Source organism: Semicossyphus pulcher, unplaced genomic scaffold, assembly GCF_022749685.1.
Source record: "Semicossyphus pulcher isolate SPU_LCO1_2020_fin unplaced genomic scaffold, fSemPul1.0.p SCAF_18, whole genome shotgun sequence".
In the NCBI taxonomy this organism is placed as follows: domain Eukaryota; kingdom Metazoa; phylum Chordata; class Actinopteri; order Labriformes; family Labridae; genus Semicossyphus; species Semicossyphus pulcher.
The window spans coordinates 1,565,690-1,586,429 of record NW_027211691.1 but is presented as its reverse complement, the minus strand read 5'-3'; the positions used below and the strand labels follow the sequence as shown (position 1 = coordinate 1,586,429).

Below are 20,740 nucleotides of genomic sequence, written 5' to 3'. Positions count from 1 at the left end.
TCTGGAAACATCATGTCGAGGCGAAATGTAAAATATTTATGAAACAGTTCATTTTGTCCGACACATCAACGTCGAAAATATGAAAATATCAGATTTTTGGACAAAGAATTCTGCGTCTTTAATTCATTAAAACCATGTGTCCATGTGGACATAGGGTGTTGATGTTGTCCAATCATATCTACTTTATTCAGGTTTGTTAAAATGGTCTACAAATGTACGTCCAGCTGTCCTCCACAGGTGAAGCTGGGACTCAGTGACCTGGACTCTGTCCAAACGCCGGACGCTAAAACATCCTGAATAAAGTGAAATGTGAAGTCGCCTGCAGCAGGTCCAACCCGGCTGTTAAAAAGGGCGACATTTACATGTGTGGTTCATTTCGGTTTATTCAGCCGGTTCACCTTCGACACTCTACGCTGCAGTTTTTATTCTCCTGGAACAACAAGGGAACGCACTCACAACCTGAACCATTTAAAGCGTTATATTCTGCAGGCCGATGATGTGATTGGCTTTTAAAATGAAAGAACATTTACTGTATGTGAGAACAGGGATATTTTCACATTATGGGAACAGCCATTATTAATGCTGGAACAGGACGGCCCAGTTAGAGTCTATTTATGTCACAGATACAGAGCTGGAAACAAACAGCAGCCTATGCAACTATGAGAAGGGCAAGAAAGGAAGGAAGGAAGGAAGGAAGGAAGAAAAGGAAGGACAGAAGAAAGGAAGGAAGGAAGTAGGAAAGAAAATAAGGAAGGAAGGAAGGAAGAAGGAAAGAAAGGACAGAAGAAAGGAAGGAAGGAAGTAGGAAAGAAAGGACAGAAGAAAGGAAGGAAGGAAGTAGGAGAGGAAGGACAGAAGAAAGGGAGAAAGGAAGTAAGAAGGTAAGAGGACAGCAGAAAGGAAGGAAGTAGGAAAGGAAGAACAGAAGAAAGGAAGGAAGGAAGTAGGAAAGGAAGGACAGAAGAAAGGAAGGAAGGAAGTAGGAAAGAAAGGACAGAAGAAAGGAATGAAGGAAGTAGGAAAGGAAGGACAGAAGAAAGGAAGGAAGGAAGTAGGAAAGGAAGGACAGAAGAAAGGAAGGAAGGAAGTAGGAGAGGAAGGACAGAAGAAAGGGAGAAAGGAAGTAAGAAGGTAAGAGGACAGCAGAAAGGAAGGAAGTAGGAAAGGAAGGACAGAAGAAAGGAAGGAAGGAAGTAGGAAAGGAAGGACAGAAGAAAGGAAGGAAGGAAGTAGGAAAGAAAGGACAGAAGAAAGGAAGGAAGGAAGTAGGAAAGGAAGGACAGAAGAAAGGGAGAAAGAAAGGAAGTAAAATGAAAAGAAATGAAGGAAGGAAGAAGTTTTAAAGAAAGAAATGAAGGAAGAAGGGAAGAAAGGAAAAGGATGCAAAGAAAAAAGGAAGAAAGAAAGAAAAACATAAGAAGGAAAAAATAGATAAAGAAAGAAAAATGAGTAAGGAAGAGTAAAACAAAGGAAGGATGAAAGGAAAAGGGAAGAAAGGACAAAGAAAGGAAGAGAGGAAGAAGGAGAGAAAGAAAGATGATCTTGTCGTCCGTGTGCTGCATGCTGTTGCTTCCTTCGTTCCTCACATACTCGCTGCTTTAGGTAATGGAAACAAGCACCTGCTGCTGGACGCTGCACAGATCTGCAGCCACGACGCCCCCGGCTCCCATAACCGCCCCTGGGAGACTAAAAGCTCTGCCTTACAGATCTTAAGAGGCGCTTTGCACGCAGAGCCCAAAATAAAATATTGGTCCACTGGACTCTGAAGCAGAGAGGGGGGGGCGGCGGGTCTCATTGTTTCTACAGAGTTTCTCTGGTTCTACTTCTGTCGGACTGTCAGAGATGAAAGCAGCCATGATGAGGTCATGACAAACATGACAGAGAACACACCCACATCTTACACACGCACATACTGATGTTAGAAAAATAATGGACTCTGATTTAATGAATGAAAAATGAGCCAAAGAGAGAGAAAACCTCAGACACACACGACAAACAGCAAACAGGACAGAAGCTAACCAGTGTCAGTCTTTGGTTTCTGGGTTCACAGAGACAATAATAAAGATTTAATTAACGCGAAGAAGCGTGGGATCATGGGAGTTGTAGTCATTAACAAACTATGATATGATGATATGGCTGGTGTTTTAACGTTTTATTTATCGAGGTTCATCTAGTTCTGTCATTAACTTGTTATCTTACTAATGAACTAAATCGGCTCGTTACATGTAGCAGCCAAACCAGCATGTGGTTATTGTTATGTGTGATCGGTTGGTGTAAATATTAATAGAATGATTCACTTTGACCACTTGGGCGTGTTTTGTGTCGGGGTCATTGGTCACATGATGAGGTCACATGTCACCAGAAGTTAGTTAGGTATATGTGAACGGTTCTTACTGTAACCGTTAGACGTGACACGTCTCACTCTACACTTTGCATTAAACAGGAACATCGACCGAAGCTGTTTTCATTCAGGACATTTGTTTTTGATACGCGTCGACACCATCCCGACACACCTGTGCAAGTGACTGAAGAACGTTGGACACGCACGACAAACAAAGACTGTAGCACTGTTGTCTCTCTCTGACTCATTATCTCGCGTGTTTCCGTGTTTCTCAGGGACAAAATAAAATCCACCATTACTGTGAAGGAACTGACACCTTCTCTGTGTTTGATCAGTGTTAGAAACATTAACACAAGAGCCGAGGTCAGCTCGTTCTCTGACCGTTTGATGCTGCAATGATTTAACATCATGAGATTATAATCCAGTTTAATCCAAATGAAACGCACATCTGAACAAAGTTTCCACAAATTTGCCCAAAAAATGGAAGTTTATGTTTAATAAATAATTGTTGTGGAGTTTATAGATCTTCACATGCAGTGTTACAGTTTGTGGTCGTGATTCAGCAGTCAGGTGCTGTTAACACCTGCAGGAGAGAGTGGTTTATTAAACGACTGAAACCTGAAGGATGTAACCGAGCACTCGGTGTGCTCAGCCAAACATGAAACGTTTTTGCAATATTTAAATTTCTTTGAAACGTCTGTGTGAGATTTGTTTAAGCTTTGTGTGCAACTTTAGAGCAGTGAGGTGATTACAGCCTCACAGAGCTGCAGCCTGTCTGCACACTGTTGTCATCTAGATGCTCTTTATTTAACAGAACAGTGTCATTATGCAACATTATAAATGCAATATAAAACATGAAGCATATCTACCTCCTGAAATCTGTAGTGGCCACTTTTACACACAGTAACAAGACACACACACAAACATGCAGACACTTACACACACACACACACACACACATATATATGCATCTCTCCCCTCTCTTGGGATCCGGTCACCATAACAACTAATGCACAGTTTGCTGCGAGGCCTCGCTGCAGGTCGAGTCACGCAACGGGAGGCGGCTCATCACTACGCTCAATCTCTCCTTTTGTTCACATCCCCATTGAGACAACCTGACACGTTAACAGAAGCATCAGTGGATCGGCTCGCCTCCGTGTGTGTGTGTGTGTGTGTGTGATGATCAGGTCATGGTTTCTCGTTTTAAAGACTGTGAGGATATGGAGTGAGCAGGAATGATCTGATGCTCGTCTGATCGCTCTGATGCCTCCAACAGAAACATTTCACTCTCGAGGAACACATCTTCAGTTTGAATCCAGAACACGCTCCGTGTTCCTGCGTGCCGAGCTACACTGGCCGTTCTGATCTCATGTCTCGATGCTGGGAAACTTCGTGTGATATCGTGAAATATTTGCACGTACAATTAATCCCTGATTAAATCTGATTAGAGGTCAGAGGTCAACCGGACAAAACACGGCTCTCCTCTGTGCTCTGATTAGTGTTGACAGGCTCGGTGTGCTCTTCTCACTCTCTTCTGCTCACTTTCACACACGACCACATGCATTCAGACAGAGAGGCACTCATACATGCAGACACACACACACACACACACACACACACGCGAACATGAGTGGCTTCTGAAGCCGCCAGCGTGTGTGAGTCCCCACCTCCTTCATCAGCTCTGACACTCCCGTCTCACCCTGATGTCACGCAACACCACCGCTCTGCAAAGGAGGTCAGGGCAGAGGGCGAAGGGCACACACACACACACACACACACTCACACACAGAACCCCTCCCTCCTTCCCTCCTCCCCGATTCTCACCCTCTCACTCAGACACAAACGGTTGGACGAGCTTTTCATGGCCGTGTAGGAGGCAGGTACATGAACACACACAAACACACGCACACACAGTAACAGCCGTGTGGTTTCTCACCTCCAGCAGGAGGCTGCTCTCGTTGACCGGCGTGCCCAGCTGAAGGCTCTCCTTCCTGGGTTCAGGGTTAGAGGATGCTGTGCTGATGTTCTGCTTCCTGGAGGTCTTGTCGTGGCTCACTGTGAAAAAAAAACAAGGACGGTGAGTTATTGACATTGAAACAATAAACGTTTAACAACCTGTGTGTTTACGGACGTGTACACCGTCCTTTCTGAGTAAACATAACTTGTTCATTCGGCAGGTGTTTAGGTGGTTACAGGAGCAGGTGAAGAGATCAGCCACTAATAAAGGAAGAAAAGTGCTTTTTATCAGCCGTACGCAGACAGAAATATAACCTCATATTTGCTTCGTTCAGTAAAGTCAAATCAAACACACAACAAAGCAGTGACACTGCTGCACACTCAGAACAACATGGTGAGGAATCGTCCCTCCGCTCTCTGACAGCAGCAGCGAGAGTTGGAGCGACGCGCTCACATGTGGCCGACACATTAACTGTATCAGCCTCTCTTTCTGCACGGAGCTAACGCCAGGTATTAGTCTGCGAGGTGGGCCAGCCCAACAGACAAAACAGAGCGGGATTTCATGACTTTACAGGATTCCTCTCACACGATATCAACACATGCACATGAGGAGCTCGCTGGCACGCAGACAGAGGTAATGAAGCATCTCAGATGTTTAACTGTGAACTGGTCGAAGAACAGAAAGAGGAGGATGTTTAGATGTTCGTGACAATGAGCTGAAAACTTTAGTCTGTAATTAAGTCACTTTTTAAATCTTTCCACAGCTTCGCAAAATCTGCCAAACAGTTGATTTTCTGCTCAAAACCACATTTTGTTCATTAAATCACATTTAGAAACGCAATAAAACACAGACTCGTTCAGAACTCGTCTAAGCTGACTCGAGATCAGATCCTCTGCAGCATCAGTTTGATGATTTCAATAAAGAGGAACATAAAGATAATTCAACTTTCACTAAACTATGGACAAAAAAACTGCGTCACTTTTCCTGACAAACGTTCTGTCTGTCCCACGCTCTCCCACCAGGTGTTGGTTCTCCCCAAACATTACAACTTCAAGACTAATCTTAAAACCCGCCTTCACTCGTTGGCCTTCAACTGTCCCCTAACGTATCTATCCCAGGTATTTCCTCGGTGTTGCTCTGTAGGTCATTATAATTATAATTATTACTATTATATTGTATTATTGTTGTTATTATTATCGCTGTTGTTCTTGTTGTTATTTTCATCATTATTAGTGGTGGTGATATGGTTTGTGCTTTTTCTCCTCTTCTGTTTGTAACACTTTGGACCGACTGCGTTGTGTGTGACGTGCTGTGTAAATAAAGTTGAGTTGAATAAGTTCCACCTGCAGACAGCAGACGGAATAAAGCACGCTCACGTTTTTGTTGGTGTTTGTTTAATCTAACAGTAAATCATCTTCACTTTATAACACGAGCTGTAGAACATAAAAGCACAAAAACATTGCTGCAGTAAAAGTTTTATTAGCAGGGAGAAGTTACTGCAAAAAATCAAAGAATATTTGATTTGATTCAAATGTTTAAAACCACATTTGGTCCTTTTAATCTGTTTATTAAAATGTTTATCAGCTGTTTTAAAAAGGTTTGACATTTGCTTCATTGTTTTGCACATTAAAGACTTCCATCTAATTTCTTAGTTTTTGGGCGAGCTGGCATTAAAGACGATATTTTAGAAACGTGTAAATTGAATGTATATTCAGTGAGAACAACATGAACTGTGTTAGAGTTATGGACCACAGCAGATAAATGGATTGTAAAAAGGATGTAAATCAGCGATTTGTAAATGTTTGAATGATCTGCTCAGAAACGCTTCTCAGCTGATTTAAGGAAGCTTCGTTTTAAAGGCTTCAGACTTTATTAAAGGCGTTAAAAATTAGGGAAAAGTCGGAGAAAAGGAAGTTAGCAGCTGCAGAAAACTACAAGAGGAGCTGCGTCTTTGCAGAAAACAGTGAGCTTGACCTCTGACCTCTTTGTGGAGGGAGCTAACACAAGAGCAAACCTCTGCAGGGTGTTGAAGGACCCAAAGCTACAGGCTTGTTTCTGTACCGTGTTCACTCTGCATCGCTCCGCATGTCTCTGCTTGATGAACATAAAGTAGGAGAGTTGTAAAAATCACACTCCATCAAACACACACACGTAGTACTTCCTCCTACCACCCCTCGGTGTGTGTGTGTACACATGCAATTAGCCTATAGGAGAGTGGCGTGCAGAACTGTCACATGTGCATGGGTGACGTGTGTGTTGCGTGTTGCAGGCATGTTTGCGTGTTTCTCTTATGGGTGTGCTGTCAGGGGGCATGTGGCTCACTCCAAGAGATCAGCCCTACGCTCCGTCACTCATTGTAGCAGGCACAGATTAGTCACGCAACACACACACACACACACACACAGACACACACACACACACACACACACACACACACACACACACACACACACACACACACACACACACACACACACAGCCTCATTATGAAAAACTATCTAAGTATGGATGTATGTATCTTCCGATGCTTCCTATGGCCCCACCCCCACACAGTAACCCCATTATGGCTTCCCCCCTTTAACCTTGCACCAGGTCCGTCCCTCCCCCCATTAACCCTTCCTCCACCCTCCTCCTCCTCATCTCTCCACCCTTTCTTTGTTTGGCTCGGCATCGCAGGCGATCGAGGAGCGATTTCGTGATGCTGGGAGCGTCTGGCTGCTCTTAAAGCCGCCCTGCATCACGCACAGCTGAAGGCCCGTCCACACGTTTACATTCATTCCTTTTAATCGCTCGCTTCCTGCGTAGCTGCAGTTTGTCTGAGCTGTGCTGGTGAAGAAGAAAGGCCGTAATGTGTGACGACTTGTGACAGGCAGCTTCGTAAACTTATAACTGCCAGTAATAACGTTAAGTATTTTGTCATCACCTCCGCTAGGTGCAAACACACACAAACAAACACTCAGGCCGCCGCACACACACACAACCATTCTCCTGCAGCCGTGGAAAATGAATCTAATGAGCCTCTTTATTTCCCTCCTTCGTCGCCTCGTGTGTTTTTGTTTTCTCTCTTACGGCAGCTCTTGGAGAGGATGCAGCGTCAGGAAAGACAAACACTCGGCATGATTAATTATCGGCACCGGCACTTCCTCTGCCAACAATACAGGCCTTTATTCAGCGACGCTCGTGTCTCCGCGCTTGCTTTTCTTTGCCTCCCTCTCTGGTCGAAGAAGGAAAACAGAGGAGGTAATGGTGAGGCGTTTATGTGGTCTGTGCAGGACGGGGTGTTAAGTACGAAGTGACAAGTAGAGAGGGATGCACATGCTGCCAAAGGGTGAGGCTCAAAGTGTCTCGCTCATTCAGGTATGTCTTTCCATTTCCACTCATATTAGGACCACCCGACAAATACTGAGTGCTTCCATACGCACAAGTTAAACACCTTTAATGAGCGACTGTGGAGCCAAAAGAGACACCAGACGAGTTTGATCTGATTTTATGGAAGAGAATTTGATGTAGAGAGACAGAAGAAGAGAGAAAACGTGTGTAAGGAAAGATACGAGTCATGCTGTAGGTTCCTGTGCGCATAAGAAATGTTTCTGGTGCTTCTATAAAGGCGAAAAAGCAGCTTCATTTGTTCTTCCTTTTAGGCCTCTATCAATCAGGTATTAATCTCTGCAGCCTCTAGGGGGTGAGGTGAGTCTGTGTCTCCTCTAAAGCCACTTCCTCCCACACAGCACATATCACAGAGAGGAGAAACATGACGAGAGAACAGAGAAGAGAAAGTAGAGAGCGCTCCTCTGAGAGGCGTCCCTGCGGGCCTCGTGGCGTCACTGACATGTTTCGTTCTGAGGATAATGGACATGAAACACAAAGTCGCACAAAATGATGGAAAACGCACAGATGAATATTTCAATGAGCTCATGTTCGTTAGATTCAAAGATGGCATGACACACAGCTAAAGGCTATCGCATGCCTGCGAGCGTTTCATGAGGAGCAGCGTGCGTTTGGAGGTTTTACTCCACGTTCAGTCTTTAGCTCATGTTCCTTCAGAGCAGGTCAAGTGTTCATACATGGCTGCTCAGAGACGCCAGCTGCTGCCGCTGCACGGGTTCAACCCGGCATCTACAGGCATACTTACTGCTGCTTCCCGTGTGTTTCACCTCTCCATCCTGAGCCTGTGTTGCTGAAACTGTGGATTTCTCTGCACAGCATGCACATACTATAAGAACTTCAGCTGCAGCAAAAAAACCTGAGAAAACTTTCTGTTGTTTCTCAATCCTGCAGAAATAGTAGAACAGAATAGTTTTGGCTGCTCAAAGAAGGCAGTAAAAAAAAAAGTTTGTAAAAACTCTTTCTCTGAAGTTATTTATCCATTTGGCTCAATATGCAAATGTGAATGTTACAGAACCAACAAATGACGATGTGGTTATTCTACACGTTTAGTTACAAGTAGTTCACATCGTCTCCACACATGAGAGATGCTAAACAGAGACCTGTGCTAACAGCTGACAGCGACACGTTCAGTAAGCTTCCACAGGAAACACAAACGTTTAATAATACTCATCTGTAGTTTTACTTAAATTACTTTTTGTATCACAATATAGTTATTTGAACATTCTGCCAGGATCTTAATATTTCCTCCTCCACTGAAAGAAGAATTGAGTCCTGACTGTGGAGGGAATCTGATTCTCTCTGTCAGCAGATTGATGTTTTTCAAATGTCTCAAATACGTGATTGACACCCAAACTCATCCCTGTGATCTGTGTCAGCCCGATCTGAGCAGCGTGGGTGCCATCTCTTGGCAGCTGATCCTCTCGCTGTGTTTAAAGCAGAGCTGCAGAGCTGAACATGCGAGCGCTGAGCAGCACAGCAGGCCCCGCCCCTCCCACAAGGCTTGCGTGAGTAGAGAAAACTGTGTGTGTGTGCATGTGTGTGTGTTGAGGTTGGGTTGGCTTACAGCCACTTCCTTTGCCTGTTCCCGCCCCCTTCCCTCAGCGCTCCTCTCTCTCTCTCTCTCTCTCTCTCTCTCTCTCTCTCTCTCTCTCTCTCTCTCTCTCTCTCTCTCTCTGCAGGCAGGAAATCCACAGCGGAGAGAGAAACACCGACACAGCGAGAGAGAGAGAGAGAGAGAGAGAGAGAAGCTGGCCGATCAAGGGCTGGTTGTCACGCGAGCGAGCCGTCTGTCAATCTCCCCCTCCTTCCTCCTGACAGGGTGCTGGCTGCCGGCCAAGGCCTTGCGTGCAAGCCGGCGAGCCACATTAGCCCATAAAGAATTTCATAATAGCAACAGCTGTTAAATATTGATGACTGCTGGCAAGCGCTCAATGGTGCTCTGCAGAAAGGTTAAGCCTGCGCTGTAATGGAAGCTAATACTTCATTATGCCACAGATCAAATGTCCGGATCTCAGCCGGCCAAATCCAACTCTGACTGCTTCTTGTTTTTGTAAAGTGGCAGAAAAAGAACAGAAAGTTTTTGTCTTTTTCAGAACTTTACGAACACAAACAGAAGCTTTCCCTCTGCAGCTGATGGATGAAAACAGGCCGCACTGATCCTCCATCAGCCTCCGCACCAACACAAACACTGGACTGAGTCTTTAATCTTCCTGATATTATTTTGAGAGTGTTTTGTTTCCACTCTGACATACTGTATACGATTACATTTGCAGGGATTAAGAGCAATTCCCTTTTGTCTGTTACCGAACAACAGCCACAAAAGTACTTTTCTTTGAGGCACGCAAGGAATCACAAATATTCATCTCTCAGAGGAGATTATGGAGCGCGTCACTGACTGATTTCTGAGCTGCTGGGGGAAGTCAGATTCTGGTAACTAAAAAAAAAATCAATTCCTGAATAGAGCAAAACAAAGGCTTTGTGCTCCGAGAATTAAAGAGGAAGTGATATTATGACAAAGCAAATGGGATGACACGGATCGGAGGTCGGGATGTAAACTCGATTGTTTCCACTGCTGTGTTTTGGTTGGCAGGCGGACGCTCGTCTCCGTGTCGAACAGCAGTGAGACATCTCGACATGAGCCCTGCAGCAAGACAGACTCGCAGGGCAACTCCTCGGCGGCGTGTACATACAGCTACTGTATGTGGCTCTGCTGCACATTAAACTGGCGCCACATACACACACAGACACACACTGGAGGCCTATTACAGGATCATAATGTGAGAGTCATCTAATTGCTTCTATAAATAGAGAACATGAGTGATGGCGGCGCACATGTGTTCTGTGAGCATGATGTCTGACAACTCCTCTGATGAAGCCGCTGAAAGAGACGCAGAGACGCCGAGACGACGTCTGAACACACAGCGTGCTGCGACGTTCATGCACACAATTAGAAAAGCTAACAGGATGCAGAGAGCGTGCTCCAGTGGGAGCGATGCCCTGTCCTCCACGCAGGCTGCATTCAGGCATGTGTTGCGTGAGATGAGACAGTTACGCAGGAGAGGTTTTAATTTGAATGTACCCAAATGAATGCAGCAGCGTGTGTTTTCTAATTAAAGACAACAAGAAGCTCCAGTCGGGATGCCGGGATCTGTCCCACCAGCAGAACGTCCACCCTCTGCTCAGCGGGGGTGAAGTCAGGACACAAACTCCCCCCTGAGTCACATTTATCCCTGCCGTAACCCCGCCTGCAGGCTGCATGACGGCGCAGTGAACGCTGCATGTAGCTGCAGAACAAACAAACATCAAGGAGTGAAATATACTTTTATAAAAGCAGAGCAGAGTCTGCGGCCGTTTGTTCCTCTTCATAGTATTTTAAAATCTGACAACAACTTCTTCTTCTTCTTTTTATGATTCATGTTCTGTTTTATCTGATCGCCCGTCTCATCTTTGTGCTGTTTTTCTTTCTGCTGTTGTCTCGTTTGCTCCTATATTTGTCTCAAGCCTCCCCTGATTGGCTCGCTCAAGTAGAAGCATAATTGATTTCCTTGTGGGGAACCCCAGTGTCCAGAAAACTACAGACTCAGCTCTGCAGAGGATAAAGTGTCCACCCCACTCGAGCACAAAAACAAATCTCCTTTAGACTGTTGGTGTGCAGTAAGTGATATTTCTGTAGACATGAATCATTTTTAAGCAACATAAAATAAGTGCATGTTTGAGTGTAACATTCCCGTCTTACAGTAAAAGCCATCAGCTCTGCATGCCTGCGTGTGTTTGCGTGGTTCTCCTATAAATAGCTCGTCCTTTGGATCCCTGTCTCACTGAGGATGTCTCCTCTCTCTTGTTGATCTCTCTCTCTGGTTAATAAAAGTTGCATTCAGGAACCCGCCTGGCCACAATAAAGCTATTCCTGCACTCGCACAATCTCTGTTTTCACGAGCAGCCTGAGACTGTACAGCGGCGTGTAAACCGTACAGTTCATGTGACTGATTTTGAGTTTAATTGGAGCTAAATCCTCTCGTGCTTCATCAACAAACAGAGCTCTGCAACAGATGCTCAGGAGAGGTGAAGGGAATGTTTTTAATCAATTCAAAAATGGGCTTCAGATGAGGACGAGTGAAAGTCTGACAGGAGATCAATTATCTTCTGCTTCCTCACGAGTGGAGTCCTTCAGCTCCAGGCCTCGGTCCAAACAGAACGTGTATTTAAACGCACGGCAGGCTCACGACGTACAGAATAAATAAGGTGTTTCGCTCACTTCTCACTAAACACAGCAGCACCTTCGCTGCACATTCAGCCTGAAAGAGGAAACGTTTAAACTCAGGGAATAATGATTAGTTTTCCTCCCCTGTACTTTCTGCATTCCTGCATGAGAGCAGAGCCGGTCTGCGGAGCCACATTCACCTCCTCTTCAGTAAACGCTGCCCGCGCTGCGTGCCAGCTGGTGTCACTCACATTATTCTGACTAACAGAGAGCGAAGCGTCAGATTATCCGCTCGTATTCTCGTCTCTTTTGTGGCGGCTGTAAACAGTCGGCAGGTTTCTGGAAGCGATCCACACCTTTCATGTAATTCATCAATGATCCTGTTAGCTTTTTTCCTGCAGCCGCGCTGCCGCTCCATAACAACAGGCTAATCTGTTAAAAAGATTATGGTGCCGTTTCGGCCCATTGAGGCAAATAATAACGGGCAGATGGTCCCTCAGGCTGAATCCATATGGGAGGGAAACACTAATGCTCCTGTAGCACGCAATGCTACACAAATGCTAACCGCTGAGGGAGACTTTACGACCTCAACAACTTGTGTTCAATTTGCTGAGATTTCACTCAAGAAGGAGTCGCTTCAGCGGAGGAGCAGAGAGCTAAGTGTCTGCTGTTTGAGAGCGCAGCAACACGGCCGCAGCATCGTTACTTCATCATCTTTTTATCCTTCGTTTCAGCAGAAGGTCGCGTCAGACTGACACTCCTCTGAGGGAGATCTGCTCCACACATTCAGCAGCTGCAGACGGAGTAAAAATCAAACAGTCGAGGTCACAAATTAAAGTTTAAACTCAGCTCAGATTTAATTAAATGTTTGTTGCTGTGAAACATCTCTGTCCTTTAAAAACCATGTAACTGCAACATCAACTTTTCATGAGCTGAGAAAACACGCTTGTTTTCAACTCGGTGACGACGCTCGGTGAGATAATCCGAGCGGGTTTTAAATTGTTTATTCAGCCTGAGAAGTGGGAGGACACTCTCAACACATGAAGGAACACTTAATCCTGCAGCCTCGTCCTGCGCAGGCCTCACATGTGTAATTAAACGGGCGTGAGGCGGTGAACGTGCGCGGGGCGAGGAGAGTCAAGTGATAGCCATGAAGCTGATCATGCTTTATGCACGACGGCCATTAACGTGTCAGTCAGTCACTATCAGAGGGGTCAGGTAGCCTCTGTGTTACTGTGTGTGTGTGTGTGTGTGTGTGTGTGTGTGTGTGTGGACAGGGCTGATCTGTGAAGCAGCGATAGCATCATGCACTATTTAAGGTGTGTCTCCCTTCATGAAATTAAAAGCCTCTTTTGTGCTGTTCATGTTTTCCTTTATAACTCTTTCAAGGTTATTATCAAATGCTAATTATAATAACTTTATTTATGTAGCTCTTTTTTTTTACACATTTGCAAAGTGCTTTACAAAGAATCAATAAAACCAGGCAGTCAGGAGCACAGAGGACGTAGAGACCAAACAATATTCAAATGAAGTGAATAAAAAGGGTTTAAGAAGAAGTTACAGCGATCGGTGTGTTGGGTTTGACAGTAAAAGTCTGATCGTGCTTTGTCACAAACTGCGACCTGGGAGCGCGAGCAGGACTCCATCATCCACAGGGCTCCATCATCCACAGGGCTCCATCATCCACAGGGCACAAACCAGGTAAACACATCTCGAGTTTTCGGCGGTTTAAAGTCTTAAAACCAAGTTGAAATCAAACGGGGAGCCGGTGACGGAAGGCAAGAAACGGTCTCAGTGAAAAGTCATGGAGCGTTTCCTCTCACCACCCTGTTCCTGCTGTCAGCTTCACTCTAACTCGACCTCCTCCTCCTCTCGTTTCTCACCTATAATATCACACAACAGTTTGGCCTCTGACAGCGTTGATTCATTAAGCAACACGCTAACCCCACAGTAATCTGATTATCTCTCTCTTCACACCTCCCGCCTGTGTTACAGGACATCAGGCTGCAGCTGCAGGAGCGCACGGCGAGCTCCTGGGAACGTCCTGAGGGATCTCAGCGGCTGAAACGTCCGAACATCGACATGATGCTCAGTCAAATCGAACATTTGCATTATTAAAATAAAGGCAAACTGTGGAGGATGGTTCATAACAAACACATTACAGGATCATCCGTTTATTCTATTCGGTTTTTTGGCTGCTTTAGATTTAAGAAAGAAAGCCGGTCTACGACTCGTTCGCACCGACACGTCACATGATTACCCTGACCCTCATGTTGGACAGGTGAGAAACAGTCAGGTGAGTCCGGTCAGGTCTCTTCTGTCAGGTTTGGATCTATCGTGAGCGTCCTCTCCATCTGCCCCCCTCGCATGTCATCGCTCTAATCCAGGCCTGTTCATACCCTCACTGCTGCTCTGATCACTTCATTTGGCTCAGGGAGGGAGGACATATACCCCTGTGTGTGTGTGTGCGTGTGTGTGTGTACAGGAAACAGGGGGGCGGAGGGCATGATGGGAGTGATGGTGGGATCACGCAAGCTTGCTAAAAGAGGCAAAGTCAGGAGAGAGTCACGCATGGCGGGGCTTTGCTGTGGATGCCACTCTGTCGCCACTCCACTTCCTGGCATCTGGTGTTAGCGTGATGCTACGAGCGTATATGCATGTATGTGTGAGTGTGCGTGACTGTGTGTGTGTGTGTTGTGTTTAATTCCCAACCAACAGGAGAGATTTCCAGAGTGTAAACAAACACCGACTTGTCTGCGCGCTCCGAACAGGCTGTCGCTCTGAGAGTGAGACTATTTCTCTCGCTGGACGTGTGAAGCTGACGAATCGCAGCCTGCCGAGACTCTGTTAGAGGGAAGACTGAACCCTGAGCATGGAGGGAGGGTGGAGCTGAGAGTGTGTGGTGCAAAGAAATATAAGACAAACCAGTTTGAAAGGGGCTCGTCAGCTGTTCTCCTGAAGGACAGGTTGTGAAAACAGTTATATAATTGTCTTTGGTGCATCTGGAGGAGCTCGGGGAAGCCTGACAAGCTAACCCTGATGATGTCACAGTGATGTCATCTGGGCTGCCTCAGCTTGGACTTGGAGACGGCACATTTATAACCCACATCCTGTGTGACAAAGTGAATTGTTTGGGCCTTTATTACAAGGAGAGCCTGTCGGTGCACGATGTGTTTTGCACACGTGCAGAAGTCAGTGCATGTGCAGCATGTATCCCCCTGTACTGTATGGTTTCATATCGAGGGGTTCGTCCTTCTAATAAAGTCGTATGTGACACTGTCGTGCCGCTTTAATAGAGCATGAAGCACAGGTAGACGCAGGTATTATAACGATGACGTCTGATGGGAAGAACAATCCTCTAAGCAGCCTCGAGTCGTTATATTCCTCTTGTAATCGCAGCACAACATCTTTAACAATGAGTGTTAATAAAACGAGAGCATGCAGATTCTTTTATGTTGACTTGTTGAGCCCCGTCATAAAACAACAAAACACATGTATTCCTCTTCTCTGCACGAGAGGCTCCTTTTACTGCTCTGTTGTCCTGTTGTCTTTAAGTTGGTCTCTTGTTTTGTTGTTTTTATGCTTGTTATGTTTGATTCTTCTTCAGTACATTTGGATTGGATTAACATCGCCTGATATCAGAGCCGTCGTGTCGACTCGGTTGTCTGCTCTTCAGGCTGTCAATAACAAGCCAATAAATGATCATCTCTTATTGTTTTATTCTTTGGGCCATTTTTTGCCGTTATAAATGGGTTAGAGACGGGAAGCACTGGGAGGAGAGAGTGGAGGGACTACGTGCAGCAAAGGGCCGAGCACCTGCTCGACACACTGAGCTAAACCAGCGCCGCAGTAACGGCTAATCTTTACTCAGAGTTTCTGACTGTTTCCTTCTGTAAAGAATGTTTTTAAAGTCTTAATTATTCAGTTTGTTCTTCTATTATTCTCTTTAGTCACGTCGTTTTTGTGATTACTTTAGACTGCAGCACTGTGTATTTATGTTGTATTGTTGTGTATTTTTATAACATGTAAAAAGGACATTTGTGTGGTGTCAGTAGGCACATGTGCAGAGCTGATCGGTCTCTGACACGCTCCAACCAAATGATGCTTTTTATCGTGAATGTAGGATTCAGTGTTTTGACGCCGTCACGATCTCTTTGCCTCTGATGCACCAAATAATCAACTTAAATAATCTGCTGTGAGTGACGGAGGTGTCTCATCATTGGTGCATCCTGCTATCCAAAGTATTACATCTGTTCGGTGCCATGAAGCCTGCAGGCGTCCTAAATGTTCTTTAAAGATGGATCATTGTAATCACACAAAGCAAAGATGTTCTGCTGTTACATAATCGTTAATGAGGGTGCAAGTATTCTGGACGGGTTGGTCGGGTTTATAGAGAGCTGCTGCGTAGTGAACACAAAGCATGCTGAGGTGTGACTGCAGATACCTGTGTGAAAGCTTATGTAATAGAGACAGCTAAAGCTAATGCTAATGCTAAAGCTAAAGGGAAAGATTTTTGTTAAGGGAAGTACAGCAAAAGAAGAACTGTGCGTGTGTGCGTCTGTAAATGAGAAGGCATGAGTACAACACAGTATTTGTGTGTGTGTGCTGGTGTGTGTGCTGGTGTCTGTGTGTGTGTGTGTGTGTGTGTGTGTGTGTGTGTGTGTGTGTGTGTGTGTTTGGAAATGATATCATCACCGTGTGGTTAAATCTACTTTTATCGTAAAAACAAAACTCTGCTTGTCACGCAAGCAAAGAAGCAGTGGTCAGCGTGTGTGTGTGTGTGTGTGTGTGTGTGTGTGTGTGCATCAGTTAAAAAAAGGAGGGATTGTTTTGGACAGCGAGGCGGTCGGGCACACCGGGTTCAGCAGACAGAATCGAGGGTCTCCGTCCGTTGACCCAAAAGCTTCAGTGTCCCCGGATCGAAAACGGTGAAGTGTAACGTTCACTGCCTTCAAAGTAAAAGTCTGAACACGATCTCTGATTCACGGTGACTTTTTCTTTTCTTCTTTTGGAAATACATTTGTGTAAATCCTGAAACGTTTGCAGAGACAGCTGAGCGTCGATTCACATTTTGCCTTCATGCTGTTATTAAATGTGCAGCTGAGGATAATGTGGAAAAAGTCTGAGAGGAAATATCTCGGGCTAATGTGATTTATGTAAACAGTAGGTAATATGCAGTCATTGCATAATTTGATTTGTTAGGATTTACGTTGCTTAAAAAGACAGCTGCTGAAGAACCCTGGAAGAAAGGCGGGATGACATCATGAGCGTCTGAGGTTAGTTTCCGAGCGGGACACAGGAATGTAATCAAACAGAGGAGCTCCGTGTTTCTGTGGAAGGATTAAAACCCAGCGATGGTCAGGAAGCAGGCGCCCGACGAGACGGCTGACTGTTGGTGCTTCTAAAATATTCGTTAACACAAAGAGAGAAGCTCAGGGTCAAAGTTCAGAGTGTTAGAGGAAAGTCTGATGCATGAGGACCTCACGCACACACGGCACGCCGCTCAGTCTAACCTTTAATTATCGCCTCCACACTAATGAACGTCACATTACAACCTGTGTCACAAACCACCGTCGGCCTCTGCACATGGTAAACTTCTCTCTGGTGTCGGCCTGCAGCTGAGACCTGCGGGCGACGCGGCTGGACCGGCGCCCACACCGCCGCTCTGAGCCTCCACTCCTGCTCGTTTCCACGCTGACACCTGATGTGAGCGTTTCTGTGCATCTAACAGTTCATCTTCACATTCCTGAGCAGGTGAACTCTGCACAGTCTGATATGTAGACTTATTTCTTCTCCTGCATTCATCCAAAAATATAACACTCTTCTCTTTAGACCAGGAGAGGCTCTGCGGTACAAAATGTGCTCCGAAAGTTGCATGTGCTTTCGATCTCTCTCTTTTTTGTGCCTCTCTCCTTTATCAGATTTTAACACCCAATTTTCTCAGTTTGATCTAATCAAACGTAAGAGCGAGCTTCATGCTGGAGGCATGACACGGCAGCTTTAATGTGACAGAAACAAGCTTGTGGTTTAAAATTCTGCAGACTCAGAAACTGCTCGGTTTAACTGAATACTCAGATTACATCTCCATACGTCACACGTTATACTTCTTCATTATTGCTAAGATTAATCTTTAATAAAAATGTTTAAAAGACTCAAAGGTCCATAAAACTCTTCTGTGCAGAGGAACACGTCTGAGGTGGCGAGCGTGTTTGCAGAGTATCCACCCGCTCTGTGTTCTGTACGTCACTCTGCAGCCCGTCCTCCCGCGTTCCTGCTCCCAGCTGAGGTTTGATTTATGAGCAGGACCGCAGAAATTCCTCCGGAATAGCTTCAGGATGTCTCCGGAATAAAAGCAATATCTCTGATTTGGTAAAGTATTACCAGCTTAAAAACGCTGCAGTGTCGCTGTGACCGAGTCACGCGAGGCCTGCGTGACTCGGTGCTCTGTGTGGCGTGAGGACGATTTCAACGGAGGCTTTATTCTGTTTTTTACGGCTCTGTTGTGAAATGTGATGACTGTCCGTGTTTGTCAGCTGGGGAGTGTAGAGAAGCGATTTACTCATTTACTGAGCTGACATAATTTCAGTTGATTATAAGAGATGAAGTTTGTGTGATTTTTATAGATTTCCTTTCAGAGTTGATGTATTGCTTCTTTTTCTTCTGCAGTCACTTAAAACGACTGTAGAGAAACTCAGCTTATTTGACCCAACAGAGACGACTCTCTGAATTAAAAGTATTTCATTTGTTTGTTTGACAGGGACAATGCTCAGCTGCTCAGCTGCAGCTATAGGCTCTTTGCATCTGTCGTCTCTGGGCAGGAAACAGAATAAAAACATGAGTACGGCAGCGAAGCAAAGGTTCAAACAACGAGTAAGATTAAATACGTTAGCTTATCATCAGTCCCTCCAGGACCTCGCAGCATTTTCTGTGACTGTTGCAGCTTTAAAACAAAAATAAAGTTGTGATGAAAGTTGTGATGTTTTTAGTTTAACACATGACACATCCACTGTGTGCTACAAACACTCCAATAAAGGCATCTATTGGCTGAGCGAGCTGACATCACTCAACATGCCGGAGCCTGGTCAGAACGGATCAGCTGTCCGTCTCTGGCCTGCAGCGTGTTGGAGATATTAAAGGCAAAGTTAACGACACGCAGACCTATGAAGATCAATATTTGGTGATGGACACGTCGACGCCCGAGGACACGGATTGGTCAAAGTTGCAGAGACAGGTGAAGATTGCACGAAAAAGTCGCAGGGAATCTTGAGGAACTGAATAATAATGGATTTGTTCCATTACACACACGCTGCACGCACACACACACTAAATATACACACCAACTTCCCTCCAGTTGAAATATATGCTTAAAGTAAGTCTTAAGTTAAGACTAGTTAAAATAGTTAACCTACAGTGATGTAAAGGTGAAACAGTCAGCTGACATGAGTTTATTTAGTGATGGATTCAAAGTTGAATAACTTTAAGAAACAGACAAACAGTTACTATCTGTATAAAGAGTTGGCTAACAGTTAGAGATAAATCATGTTAAACAGTCGAGTAGTTAAAAAATGGATAAATGTGTCAAGTTAGAGTAAATATGTGATGAAACTTCTCCTCGGGAAAGACATTAAAATGACTGAACGCAGAAGAAACGACAGGAGAAAGAGTTATTCTTATTCTTCACACACACACACACACACACACACACACACACTCCCAGTGTGAGCATGTGCACATGAACAGTTCAGTCACTTCGGCATGTCTTGCTCAAGGACACTTCAGCAGACTCACAGCTGCTGCCGGCTTCGGACCGTCCGTTTGGGTCTCCCGTTACACACACAAAATAAACACACTGAATACCCACATCCTCCTCACCCAACAACAGTACTGCAACTGTTTCTCATGTGACAGAGGGAGGGGGGGGCTGTGAGCAGAGGGAGGGGCGTGGAATAGCGTGCGAAGACCTAATACAACGTTTCAGCCCCAGATGGGTCACATCAGAAGCCCGCAATCAACAAATTTGGCCCTGCCAAGTTTACACGCTTTACATGTCAGAAAGGACGGCACGGGGGAAAGAGAAACCTGGCTCTTCTCTTTTTCACCCCCCATGTTTCTTTTTACGGCTGCCACGGCTTATAATTACTAATTACTGTGACTGCTTTTTCCATTGTGCAGGAGGAGGAGAGGAAGAGGGATGGAAGGACCGCAGGACGAAGACAAAACAATGAGCTGGTTACTGACATGTGGGCGTTTCATGGGAGACATTAAGAACATGTCACAGGTCACTCTGAAGCTTTGTCTCCCTCCTAATCTGAATTTTACTACAGCAGAAAGACCTCAGATAAACCTCCACGCTCATCTGATCCATTTCCTCAGTGACACCAGTGATTATTATCGGCACAGCAAAGCCATTTAGTGCTGCCAGAACACCTCCGTGTCTGTCCAAAGCGGTTAGGATGAGCCCAGAGGACACCTGGAGCGAAACTTAAGAAGGACAGCTTCCTACTGTGCTCACAGCGGGGAAGTTTAAACAGGCTGATGATATCACTGCCTCTGGAGGAATAAAGAGCCAGATAAGCAAATTATCAGTGACAAATCACACATGCACGCTTGAATCTGCACAAACACATGCAGCAGCAGCCCTCGCGACGCAGCAGATCTCTCTCCCACACACCCACACAGAGCTCCACCGTCCTCTTCCCATAACTCTGTGTGGTCTTGTCATTCAGGCTTTGTTTCCTCTGTGGCCTCTCATCTTTAAATAGCCGGCTATAATCTGTCCATTCAAGCACAGACACATCCACTCTCAGACCAAGTTTTATACACTGTGCAGTTTGAAGTCCACTGATCTGAGCAC

General features: G+C 45.3%; 1 protein-coding gene across 1 annotated transcript in view; it reads right to left on the bottom strand.

The window, feature by feature from the left end:
- Positions 1-20,740, bottom strand: part of LOC138595597 (uncharacterized) — a 78,051-nt gene that overhangs the window by 15,249 nt on the left and 42,062 nt on the right. Inside the window, exon 3 of the mRNA XM_069666911.1 lies at positions 4,278-4,396. Coding sequence (XP_069523012.1) covers positions 4,278-4,396 — 119 coding nt within the window. The remainder of the gene's footprint in view (positions 1-4,277; positions 4,397-20,740) is intronic.